The 13,397-nt window shown below is 41.0% G+C and overlaps 1 protein-coding gene across 1 annotated transcript in view; it reads right to left on the reverse strand.

Moving 5' to 3' along the window:
* The window catches only part of LOC102181382 (cytochrome P450 3A24), a 44,121-nt gene continuing 36,921 nt past the window's right edge, over positions 6,198-13,397 (reverse strand). The window contains exons 11-13 of the mRNA XM_005701638.3: positions 11,514-11,740; positions 8,948-9,110; positions 6,198-6,423 (exon numbers count right to left, since the gene is read on the reverse strand). Of these exons, the coding sequence (XP_005701695.2) occupies positions 6,328-6,423; positions 8,948-9,110; positions 11,514-11,740 (486 nt within the window). The 3' untranslated portion in view covers positions 6,198-6,327. The remainder of the gene's footprint in view (positions 6,424-8,947; positions 9,111-11,513; positions 11,741-13,397) is intronic.

Below are 13,397 nucleotides of genomic sequence, written 5' to 3' on the forward strand. Positions count from 1 at the left end.
CCTACTCAAACTCTTCCAGAAAATTGCAGAGGAAGGTAAACTTCCAAACTCATTCTATGAGGCCACCATCACCCTAATACCAAAACCAGACAAAGATGCCACAAAAAAAGAAAACTACAGGCCAATATCACTGATGAACATAGATGCAAAAATCCTTAACAAAATCCTAGCAAACAGAATCCAACAACATATTTAAAAGATCATACATCATGACCAAGTGGGCTTTATTCCAGGGATGCAAGGATTCTTCAACATTTGCAAATCAATCAATGTGATACACCACATTAACAAATTGAAAGATAAAAACCATATGATTTTCTCAAGAGATGCAGAGAAAGCCTTTGACAAAATTCAACATCCACTTATGATAAAAAAAAAAAAACCCTCCAGAAAGCAGGCATAGAAGGAACATACCTCAACATAATAAAGGCCATATATGATAAACCGACAGCAAACATTATCCTCAATGGTGAAAATTGAAAGCATTTCCCCTAAAATCAGGAACAAGACAAAGGTGCCTACTCTCACCATTACTATTCAACATAGTTTAGGAAGTTTTAGCCAAAGCAGTCAGGGAAAAAAAAAGAAATAAAAAGGAATCCAGATTGGAAAAGAAGAAGTAAAACTCTGCAGATGACATGATCCTCTACATAGATAACCCTAAAGTCTCCACCAGAAAATTACTAGAGCTAATCAATGAATATAGTAAAGTTGCAGGATATAAAATTAACACAGAGAAATCCCTTGCATTCCTATACACTAACAATGAGAGAACAGAAAGAGAAATCAAGAAAACAATTCCATTAACCATTGCAACAAAAAGAATAAAATACTTAGGAATAAATCTACCAAAATAAACAAAAGACATATATATAGAAAACTATAAAACACTGATGAAAGAAATCAAAGATGGCACAAATAGATGGAAAAATATACCACGTTCATGGATCAAAAAAACCAATACAAGAACTGCCTTATGACCCAGCAATCCCACTGCTGGGCATACACACCAAGGAAACCAGAATTGAAAGAGACACGTGTACCCCAATGTTCATCATAGCACTGTTTACAATAGCCAGGACATGGCAGCAACCTAGATATCCATCAGCAAATGAATGGATAAGAAAGCTGTGGTACATATACACAATGGAGTATTACTCAGCTATTAAAAAGGATACATTTGAATCAGTTCTAATGAGGTGGATGAAACTGGAGCCTATTATACAGAGTGAAGTAAGCCAGAAAGAAAAACACCAATACAGTATACTAATGCATATATATGGAATTTAGAAAGACGGGAACAATAACCCTGTATATGAGACAGCAAAAGAGACACAGATGTATAGAACAATCTTTTGGACTCTGAGGGAGAGGGAGAGGGTGGGATGATTTGGGAGAATGGCATTGAAACATGTATAATATCATATACGAAATGAATCGCCAGTCCAGGTTCGATGCATGATACTGGGTGCTTGGGGCTGGTGCACTGAGACAACCCAGAGGGATGGTGTGGGGAGGGAGGAGGGAGGGGTTTCAGGATGGGGAACACGTGTATACCTGTGGTGGATTCATGTTGATGTATGGCAAAACCAGTACAATATTTTAAAGTAATTAACCTCCAATTAAAATGAATAAATTTATATTTAAAAAAAAGAAAAAAATTGTAATTAACCTCCAATTAAAATAAATAAATTTATATTTTAAAAAAAGAATCAATATAGTGAAAATGAGTATACTACCCAGAGCAATCTATAGATTCAAAGCAATCCCTATCAAGCTACCAACAGTATTTTCAGAGAACTAGAATAAATAATTTCACAATGTGTATGGAAATACAGAAAATCTCGAATAGACAAAGCAATCTTGAGAAAGAAGAATGGAACTGGAGGGATCAACCTGCCTGACTTCAGACTACACTACAAAGCTACAGTTATCAAAACAGTATGGTACTGGCACAAAGTCAGAAAAATAGATCAATGGAACAAAATAGAAAGCCCAGAGATAAATCCATGCACCTATGGACACCTTATCTTTGACAAAGGAGGCAAGAATATACAAGGGAGAAAAGATAATCTCTTTAACAAGTGGTGCTGGGAAAGCTGGTCAACCACTTGTAAAAGAATGAAACTAGAACACTTTCTAACACCATACACAAAAATAAACTCAAAATAGATTAAAGATCTAAATGTAAGACCAAAAACCATAAAACTCCTAGAGGAAAACATAGGCAAAACACTCTCTGACATAAATTACAGCAGGATCCTCTATGACCCACCTCCCAGAGTAATTTTAATAAAAGCAAAAATAAACAAATGGGACGTACTTAAACTTTAAAGCTTTTGCACAACGAAGGAAGCTATAAGCAAGGTGAAAGATAGCCTTCAGAATGGGAAGCTGCTGCTGCTGCTAAGTCGCTTCAGTCGTGTCCGACTCTGTGCTACCCCATAGATGGCAGCCCACTAGGCTCACCCGTCCCTGGGATTCTCCAGGCAAGAAGACTGGAGTGGGTTGCCACTTCCTTCTCCAATGCATGAAAGTGAAAAGTGAAAGTGAAGTCATTCAGTCGTGTCTGACTCTTAGCGACTCCATGGACTGCAGCCTACCAGGCTCCTCCATCCATGGGGTTTGCCAGCAAGAGTGCTGGAGTGGGTTGCCATTGCCTTCTCCCAGAATGGGAGGAAATAATAGCAAATGAAGCAACTGACAAAGAATTAATCTCAAAAATATACAAGCAGCTCCTGCAGCTCAATTCCAGAAAAATAAACAACCCAATCGAAAAATGGGCCAAAGACCTAAACAGACATTTCTCCAAAGAAGACATACAGATGGCTAACAAACACATGAAAAGATACTCAATATCACTCATTATCAGAGAAATGCATATCAAAACCACAATGAGGTACCAATTCATGCTAGTCAGAATGTCTGCTATCACAAAGTCTAGAAACAATAAATGCTGGAGAGGATGCAAAGAAAAGGGAACCCTCTTGCACTGTTGGTGGGAATGCAAACTAGTAGAGCCACAGAACAGTATGGAGATTCTTTAAAAAAACTGGAATAGAACTGCCATATGACCCAGTAATCCCACTTCTGGGCATAGACACCAAGGAAACCAGAACTGAAAGAGACATGTGTACCCCAATGTTCATCACAGCACTGTTTACAATAGCTGGACATGGAAGCAACCTAGATGCCCATCAACAGATGAATGGATAAGAAAGCTGTATATTCCATTCCTTATACAGAATGGAATATTACTCAGCTATCAAAAAGAATGTATTTGAATCAGTTCTAATGAGGTGGATGAAACTGGAGCCTATTATACAGAGTGAAGTAAGCCAGAAAGAAAAACACCAAACACAGTATACTAATGCATATATATGGAATTTAGAAAGATGGTAATGATGACCTTATATGCAAGATAGCAAAAGAGACACAGATGTAAAGAACAAACTATTGGACTCTGGGAGAAGGCAGGGTGGGATGATTTGAAAGAATAGCATTGAAACATGTATATTATCATATGTGAAACAGATCGCCAGTCCACGTTCAATGCATGAGGCAGGGTGCTCAGGGCTGGTGCACTGGGATGACCCTGAGGGATGGGATGGGGAGGCAGGTGGGAGAGGGGTTCAGAATGCAGAATACATGTACACCCATGGCTGATTCATGTCACTCATTCATGTAGTGCCAAAAACCAATACAATATTGTAAAGTAATTAGCCTCCAATTGAAATAAATAAATAAAATAATAATGTCTTTCCCTTCCTATAGGAGCCTGGATCAGACCAGACCCTGATCCATGACCTGAGGGGCTTGGGGCCTGAACCTGCTATCAGAGTCCTGGTGTCACTGGGAAAAGAAAACATGCAACCTTGCCCGTCACACAGCTGACCCTCAGCAAACTCTCTAGAAATGTTCATTCAAGTGAGCTCATATGAGTTCAAGTAGTCGCCAAAAAGGGCAAACATAATAGAAAAACCACAAGTTATGGACTGTGTTGTTTTTTACCAAGAGGAGGCATGAGTTCAAGTTGTTGTCGAAAAATAAATAAAAGGCTGGGAGTTTGCTAACTCTGAATCTTTATCTTTTTCCTAATTATGTTTAAATGTCTCCTTTTCCACTTATTATGTGAAGAGCCACTGAGTTTAAATGTTCAAGACATTATTTCATGGATTCTAATTGGGGCAGGGGGTCTGTCCAGCTGTATGAGCTTGGAGCCCTGAGTAGGACTCCCGCTGCAGATCCCACCCACCACACAGGCACATGTTACCTGTCTAAGTCTATCATCTATCTATCTATGTTAGCTATCTATCGGTAGTGTATCATCCAACTAACTAGCTGTCATCTGTCTACAAAGAAAAGCAGGATGTTCACTGATACATGCAGTTCCGATCTCTGACTCCACGGGGTTTCTTCTGGTTTCCCTTTCCTGGACCAGGGACTCCCTTCTCTAACAGGGGAAAAACGTGTCTTCCATTATCCATAATATGTTTACTTGCTTAATAAATCTCCGTTTGTGTAGCTACTGCCACTCAGCCTTTTTCCAGTCCTGATATACCCCTCACCCTCCGTGGTTCTCCACACCGTTTAGGCTCTGGATGCCCTGGCCAGGCCACCCTTCTGAGCAGACACTCTTTGCTCCTTGGCTGGACACCCATACCCAGGCTGGGCTGCTGTTCTGTGGACACCATCCCTCCTCAATCTCCAACTTGGAGCCACTGAGCCCCCCTTCCCTGCCCACACCCTGAAGGGTAAGGCTGTCAGCCTTCTGTGTGCCCCCAGTGACTTTAGGACTGGACTATCCAGGAAATCCCTAGCAAGGAAGGGGTTGTGGATGGGAGGGGCAGAAAAGGGAAAGGAAGGGCTGTGTGCAGCTTCTGATATCAACTGAAACTGACCATTGGTTGTAGCCTTTCTCCCCAATCAACTGACCAATCAACCATCTTTTATTCCACGTTCATTATGTTGAAACAGTTGGGAATTGAGGGTGGAATACAAAGACACTTCAAGAAAACCTGTTTCTTGCCTTCAAGAAATATCAGGGGAGATGAGATGAAAAATTTTAATCAAAACTAATAACATAATTATATGTGTGTCTGTTGTTATATAAAATATGTACCCCAAAAAAGTAGATTTAAACCATGAAAGATAGCTCAGTTGGTAGAGAATCCACCTGCAATGCAGGAGGTGGTAGTTTAGTCACTGAGTCATGTCTGAATCTTGCGATCCCATGGTCTGTAGCCTACCAGGCTCCTCTGTCCATGGGATTTTCCAGGCAAGAATACTAGAGTGGGTTGCCATTTCCTTCTCCAGGGGATCTTCCCAAACCAGGAATTCAACCCAGGTCTCCTGCATTGCAGGCAGATTCTTTACCGACTGAGCTATGAGGGAAGCCCAGTTCAATTCCTGAGTCTGGAAGATCCGCTGGAGAACAGAAAGGCTACCCAATCCAGTATTCTTGGCCTTCCTTATGGCTCAGCTGGTTAAGATTCCATCTACAATGCAGGAGACCTGGGATTGATCCCTGGCTTGGGAAGATCCCCTAGAGAAGGGAAAGGCTACCCACTCCAGTGTTCTGGCCTGGAGAATTCCATGAACTGTATAGTCCATGGGTCACAAAAGTGGGATATGACTGAGCAACTTTCACTTTCTTACTTTCTAAGAAATGGGCAAAACACTGTGGATTAATTCTTACCTATGTAATATAACAAACAGCAGTTTTGAAAAAGGCCCCACCCACCAGGATATGTGATGGCCAAGTGTTTAGTCACTGCTTATCCCTGATTTATTTTTTTTATTTTTATTTTCTTATCCCTCATTTAGATGTACATATTACCCTAAAGTGCAGGATGGTATCAGATAATACTTTTGTAAAGAGAGGTTTACAGAGTTCCTCAGTAGAATATTTAGTTTGAAATATATAAAATAAAACCTGTGATTTATTAAAGTATGTCAGAACTTTAGTCACCACAATACTTCTTGTTTTCATTAATTCACTGATAAAACTGTTGAGACACTTTCTTGATGATTGCTCTGAAGGAGTAGATGTTACTAACTGGGGGTGGGTGGAGATGGTCCTTTGAGAATCAGATAAGCTGAGTGTACGTATCTGGCCCTCATTAGTCACCTCTTTCATATTACACAATATATAACACCACACAGACACTGAGAAAGCTAAACAAATGTGCGGATACTCTAGTCATCCAGCAAGTACAATAGATGAAACCCATCTTTATTTCTGAGTTTTATCACAAAGTAAATCAAGTCCCCTGAAATTGTGGGACACAGCTCCTTGAAGAACAAAGCCCAGGTCCTTAAGAGAAGTCAAGCTCCACTTATGGTCTCATCTCTGAGCACAACCTTCAGAAAAATGGGTTTTTCCGGTCTTACAAGTCCTTGACTGTTTATCTTCAAGGGGATCTGCAACAGTTAAGAGAACCAATGAATGAAGCACCACCAACAACAGAAGCAAAGTAGACGATGCATTTCAGACAACAATGCTTTACAACAATATACAAGCTATACATCGTGTATCTCTGATTTTTTTTTAAACTGAAATTCAATGTGTTTAATAGCTATAGGGACAGACAGGCTGTCAATGTTTCCTTGATTAAACTTTAACACTTTATGACTTTCAGAAAATTGGTCTATTTAACTTGCTATAAAATACACGGGCATAAATTCATTTCTGCTGCTGCTAAGTCACTTCAGTCATGTCCGACTCTGTGCAACCCCATAGATGGCAGCCCACCAGGCTCCCCTGTCCCTGGGATTCTCCAGGCAAGAACACTGGAGTGGGTTGCCATTTCCTTCTCCAGTGCATGAACGTGAAAGGTGAAAGTGAAGTCTCTCAGTCGTGTCTGACTCTTAGTGACCCCATGGACTGCAGCCTACCAAGCTCCTCCGTCCATAGGATTTTCCAGGCAAGAGTACTGGAGTGGGGTGCCATTGCCTTCTCCTAAAGTCATTTCTAGTACTCCCTTACTATTCACCTTAAAAAATTGTTTTAATTCCTCTTTTACTGAGATATAAATGATCAACAGTATAAACATTTGACTTATGTGAAATTACTACCACAATAAGTGTAATTAACATCCATCAACTCATAAGAAATAGAAAAAGAAAAAATACTGTTTTCCTCTCATGAGAACTTTTAGGATCTACTCTCTTCTACTATATAAAAATATCAACTATAATCATCATGTTTTACACAATAGTTCTAATACTTATTTATCTATAACCAGAAGTTTGTACCTTTCGATCACTTTCACCCAGTTTCCCCTCTTTATCTTTGATTCTCTATATTTACTCTGTAAGTTATGTCAAGACTGGATAGTGAAAGCAAAAACTACACAAAATATCAGTTGAGCACTATGCCTATGAAGCATTTTGCCTGTATTTTTAAACATCCCCTGGTTCCAAGTGCAGGGCAAATGGTAAACTTCTGAAGACCTACAGTGGTTTGTCTGAGATTTTTAGCCCCATTCTTACCCAGTCACTCCTTCTGGGTTGGGGGAACTAACAGAGTGACCTTCTAACCTCAGTTGACTGAAAGACAAGCAAAGAGCTGTGGAGGGAGAAGCCCCAGCCCATGGAGGACTGGGTGGAGCTGGCAGGGGGGCATCTGCCCTTCCCAGGGGTGCCTGAGGCCCCCTTTCTCTCAGGGCTGAGTCCCCTGTGTGTACACACTTACAGGACACCCACAAAAATGCCTGCAAGTAAAATGGAAACATCTTTATCCTCCTCTTTCCTGAGAAAGCTACTCAAAGGGAGGAGCTGCTTATTAAATGTATGACTCCTAGAAATAAACATTATTTTAGGGCCATGCTTCAGATGAATCAATGCCAACTGTTCTGTGTGCTCCTCAGAGAGTGATTCCAGGTCTTTCTATAACTGCAACAAATTGTTTTTTCAAACGGCATGCATTTTCCCTGCAGATAGACACACAGACACATAAAACAAGCAAGCACACAAATGACATCTGGTAAATTTTTAAAGTTCAAATTGTTCCATATTTGTGTCCAAGAGCTCTAATCAACTGCAAGTCACTCCTTAAACAGTTGCCTGATAACATCAAGGCATCACTGGGCGTTTATGGAAGGAATAAAATGAGGGGACAGAGTTAAAGACCTTCTTAGGTACAAAGGAAACAGGAACCAAACTGGCTGGTTCAGGGACAAAGTATAGTTAGGTGGTAGGACCCATGATGCCAGCCTGTGGTACCTGTAAACACAGCAGAGGGGACAGTGGGCTCTGGCCTGGATGGGCAGGCTGCATGGAGGGACTCAGGACTGAACTGGAACTCAAAGGGGGTAGGATGGACTGTAGACGGGAAGGGTAGACAGGAAGGACACACAGTCATTCTGAGAATGTAAAGGGAACCCAGCTGGATGGCAGCAGGATCCCTGGCAGGTGAGAGGCTGTGGGAGCCCTTCCCATCTGGCAGAAATGCTTTCACTCAGGGATCACTGTGGCTACACAGAAGGATCAGTGGGGGTGCCCTCGACACTACACTATGGGGGAATTATTTTAGAGAGTCTGAGATGACCTCAGCACCGGGATATTGTTCCCCAGTAGTTTCTTTATACAAATAGTGGCTGAGAGTCACTGTCAGAAGAGTTTCTGTAAGTTCCCGTGGAGAAGGGCATCACTGAAAAGTCATGACATGTCATCACTGCTCTCACGACTTTGTACAACATTTTCCTTCCTTCTAGTAGACGTGAAACCAAATTGTAAAATTTGCTCAAGTTCATTGACTTTGTATAGTCATGTCGTGCTACCTGCCTTGACTCTAGATGACCTTTATAGTTGGGTCTTTATGAAGTCACAGACTTAGCCCTGCAGGGATAAGTATTGTAGATACAATCTTATAGACACAGAAAAATACATCCCGGTTTAAAAATTCTCAATAAAACATTATTTATGCAGATAGTTAACTGCTAACCTGTGTTTCTTTACAAGGTTTGAAGGAGAAGTTCTGCAGGACTCTGACAATAGCAAGTTTCATATTCATGATGGCAAACCTCATGCCAATGCAATTTCGGGGTCCAGTTCCAAAAGGCAGGTATACATAAGGATTTATGCTGTCCTTGTTCTTCTTACTGAACCTGAATCCACAACAGTAGATGAAACAAGTGAATTAAACAGAAAAATCACAAAAGCTTCAGGTCTGAAGTTTTAACTTAAACCCTCAACCAGTAGCATAAGGGAGACTCCTGTGGGTGGGTGACTGAATCCTGCTGTGGTGATTTTGCTGTGAGAAAGGTAAGCCCCAAAGCCTTCCCATTCCCCAGATCCTACAAGAGCTTTCAGTCTGGGTGAGAAAATAAGATGAAGGATGTTTAAAGAAAATGTATCTTTAAATGTGAAATTTACATTTAGGGTGGTGAGATGCTCACGCTCTGAAAAGCAGTTAGGAAATGAGACTGATTGCAGGTAGAGTGGGTTCCTGCCTCCATGAACACTTATATTGGTCATGTGCTCAGAGATGAAGGAAGCAGCAGAAACATCTTTGACTATTTAAATTGTTAGTTTTCTGTTGTTTTCCTTTTGCTTCCTCTTATGTGGGTATGTCTCTTTCTCCCACACACAGAGGTTGCTGAGGTCAGTAGATTCATGAGGGCATATGACTCTACTATACTCTGGCACAATCACTGATTTTTTTGTCTATCTGTTCCACAAACCAATAAAGTCCATGATGGCTAGACCTCTGCTATATTCAAATTTGACTCCTCAAATTTGTATTTGGAGAAGTGATAATGGCATTATGGTTGTGTATATTTTAAACAGTCCTATTATGGAAAATATTCTGGAAGAATACAGACAATGTGATTGTGTCTACATGGGAAATTAGTCAAAGGGCAGCATCTGAGTGCTGCAGACCTGGGTGGAAGGCTGTTGAGCAGGGAATGGACACACACTGATACATTAAAAACAATTCATATAACCTGTAACTATAAACTATACTGTGTATATGTCAAAAACTCTTTATAATCGGCTTTAACATTTGGATTTCTCACTTCCTGGCCCCAGACCCTGACACACACAGGTGAGCACGAACTCTCTGCGTGAGGCTGAGTGAATGAAAGGGAAGTGCAGTGAGTGGTCTCTGGTTTTAGGTTCCTGATGCTGCAGGAGGGGAAGCTGAAGTTGCTGAGCTTGAGGGAGACACAGAGGTTCCCTGGTCCAGAACAGAGGACTTGGTGGACTCTGACTCTTCTTTCAACAATGCTAAGTATACAGGTTATGCTAGTACTAGGGACAAAAGGGTGAACGAGACACAGTCCCTGCCATCAGGGAGCTTATAGTCAGGGGGCTCATAAAAGTCTAGATCCCAGACAGTGCCCTAAAATGTTCAATCCAAATTTTGCTCACCATAAAATAATAAAAATTTAATATAAAAAATAATAAAATTTTAAAAAATAAATAAATGGGAGAGCATCATCCATTTTCAGATCCAGTCTGTGTCCAAACCAGAACCTGGCTCTGAATTCCCAGAAGACGATGCTTAACCTCTCCAACGGGGCTGTCTAGGTGTCTAGAGAGCAGATGACTTCTCTTTGGAAGGTCAAAAAACATGGAGGCAAAAGGGAGCTGGCCCAGGTCTACAGCCACAGACAGAACCAGGCCACCTATGTCTCCTCCATCCTCACTGAGGCTGCTGGAACCACCTAGGATGAGACCACTAGGTCTTCAGCCTACAGTCCCAAAATAATAATGGAGGAAACAGCAGCCAATGTTTAAAGAAATGAAAATGTGGGAATGTTAGTGATGAATTCAAAGAGCTAAGGAGAACAGACAGAAAGACATAAGGAAAAAAAAACAATATACCTAAAGTAATATAGCTGTTAAATAAATTATAGCAGGTGCAACAATTATATACATACATATTTTTTAAAAACACAGAATGCCATTTATAGTTTACTGTTAAATATAGTAAGCAACTGAAAAAAAATCACACTATATGTAATGCCATTCTAAGCTTTAACAATCTGTATATGCATAGAAAAATGTCCTCAGGACTTACATTGCACTATTAATGAGGCCTGTCTTAAGGTATTGGGCTTCCCTAGTGGCTCAGTGATCAAGTATCCACCTGCCAATGCAGGAGATGTGGGTTCGATCCCCAGGTCGGGAATATCCCCTGGAGAAGAAAATAGCAACCCACTCCAGTCTCCTTGCCTGGGAAATCCCACGGACAGAGGAGACTGGTGGGCTACAGTTCATGAGGTCACAAAGAGTTGGAAACGACTTAGTGACTAAACAACAACAAAGCTTAAGGTTTCAGAAATGAACAACTAAATTTCTCTCTCTCTCTCTTTTTTTTTGTTTATAGTTGGTGAAGTTTTTAATCAAATAATATCATTCTTGGAATAAGAAATACATTTAACAATAAAAAGATGTAAAATAAAATGATTGTAGAGTCACATATTTGTCACCCATAATGAGAGTCGTCAGAATACACTCTGAGCAACTGGATCAGGAGGGTCCCCTTCCCTGGGGTCTTGTACCTTTCAGGACGGAACTTCTCAGGCTCTGGCCAGAGCTGTGGGTCTCTGTGAAGCACAGAGATTGGCACCGTCACAGCTGTCCCTTTGGGAATGGACACCCCGTGGATTTCCACATCCTTCTTACAGAGCCTATCAAGTCTAACAGCAATTGGAAACATTCTGAGAGTCTCATTCACCACCATGTCAAGATACTCCATCTGTGCCAGGACATCATAGGTCGGAGGTGCCTGGGAAGAGAAATACAGATTTTGATAAATTAAGAATTTGGATCACACTTCAACACCATCTATATAGTCCTATTGAAATGTTAGGAGCTCCAGGGAATAATTTAAATTGGTAAAGGACCTTAGTATTTATAGACATTATTGTCATGTCCTTTGACCTCTCAATGCCCATTGACTGTACAGTAGTTATGACAAAAGAAGAAAATTGGGACAATCGTCTAAACAGTGTGAAACACCAGAGGTTATCAGGGAGTGTATTTTCTCTCTCAGGAGAACAAACATGACCAACAGACTAGGACCCTTACTCTTAAGTGAAAAAGGCCAAGTCACCATTTCTTTTTAAAATGAGGCCATACTTCTGTACAAAGACGTATAACAGAGCAAATACCCTATTCAACATGAAGGTTCTTAGATGAATACTCTTGACTGCTCATTCTCTTCATTATACATGTACAGTCCAGAAACAATATATGAAAACTCTGTAAATAACTTTGGGAGAAACGAGTTCCTTTCTAAATCAAATCCGCAAATGAATGAGAACACAATTTCAGATGCAGGGAAGTTACAAGAGGATCAGAACCCCACCCTCTGCTGCTAGAAGAGTCTCCTGTTGTCCCTGTGGGTGTGACCCTAAGGTCTGAAGGTCTAAACAAGCCACTCAAGCCCCAGGGGCTAGCTCTACACACACCACAAAGAACTCCAGTTTGGGCTGAGATCTGAGACCAGTGGGGGTGATACATGGCTGTCACGTGGGGTTATAGTTAAGGGGAAACACTGTAGAGGGTAAGAGTGGCTCAGGAGCCAACACCCCGGATCACAGCTTGACTAGATCAGCACCACACACACGACTAGTGCCTGGAAGTATTTCATCTCCCTGTAGCTCAGGTTTCTCATACATTACATGGAGACAGATGGAGCTGACCCTCCAGAGGGTTGTGTGGCAGAGACACTCACTGCTCACCCAGCATCCATGTTGGCCCCATTTTCCCCATCCCACTTGAAGTTAAGGCCAAATCAGCCAACAGGCTGTGAGGTGATTATGTCAGTTCAGAGACAAATCATTTGAACCCTGGAAAGCAACTCTTGAGTTCCATATTCCACAGATGACAACAAGGTCTCATGTTCCAGATAAGGCAGCTACAAGATGGTGGAAGCTCTGAGTCGGTTTTCCTTCACAACTCTGTGAAGCAGAGCTGTCCACTCCATCCTCCACTAACAATCCACGTTGAATCTGTAGACATAGATTGAAGTAAACCTTTGCTATGAAAGCCCCTGAGATTCCAGGGCTTGTCCATTACTGAGGAATAACCTACCTCTCCTGACTAATAATTTCTCAAAAATTAAACACATTCATAAATAGAAAGTATTTAGAACAGACATATATAGTAAGAAGTACTAGTGTTATTAGCCAGTGTGTTATTGTAAGTATTCTTATAAAAAGGAGAGAATGTAATGCCATAGGTAACCTCAGTCTGTTAGTGACCATTCAATCTTCTTGTTCTCAAGAGAATCCCAATATGGGGTTTACCAGAGAATAAATATCATCTCTAATTTATGCAGGCCCTACAAAGTATTTGAAGGACCTAGGATTCTGAAAGGTCATAAGACTTGTCCAAAAGCAGTCAGGTCTCATACTCGTGTCCTCTGTTTCCTACCGTAT

This window comes from Capra hircus, chromosome 25 (genome assembly GCF_001704415.2).
Source record: "Capra hircus breed San Clemente chromosome 25, ASM170441v1, whole genome shotgun sequence".
NCBI lineage: Eukaryota > Metazoa > Chordata > Mammalia > Artiodactyla > Bovidae > Capra > Capra hircus.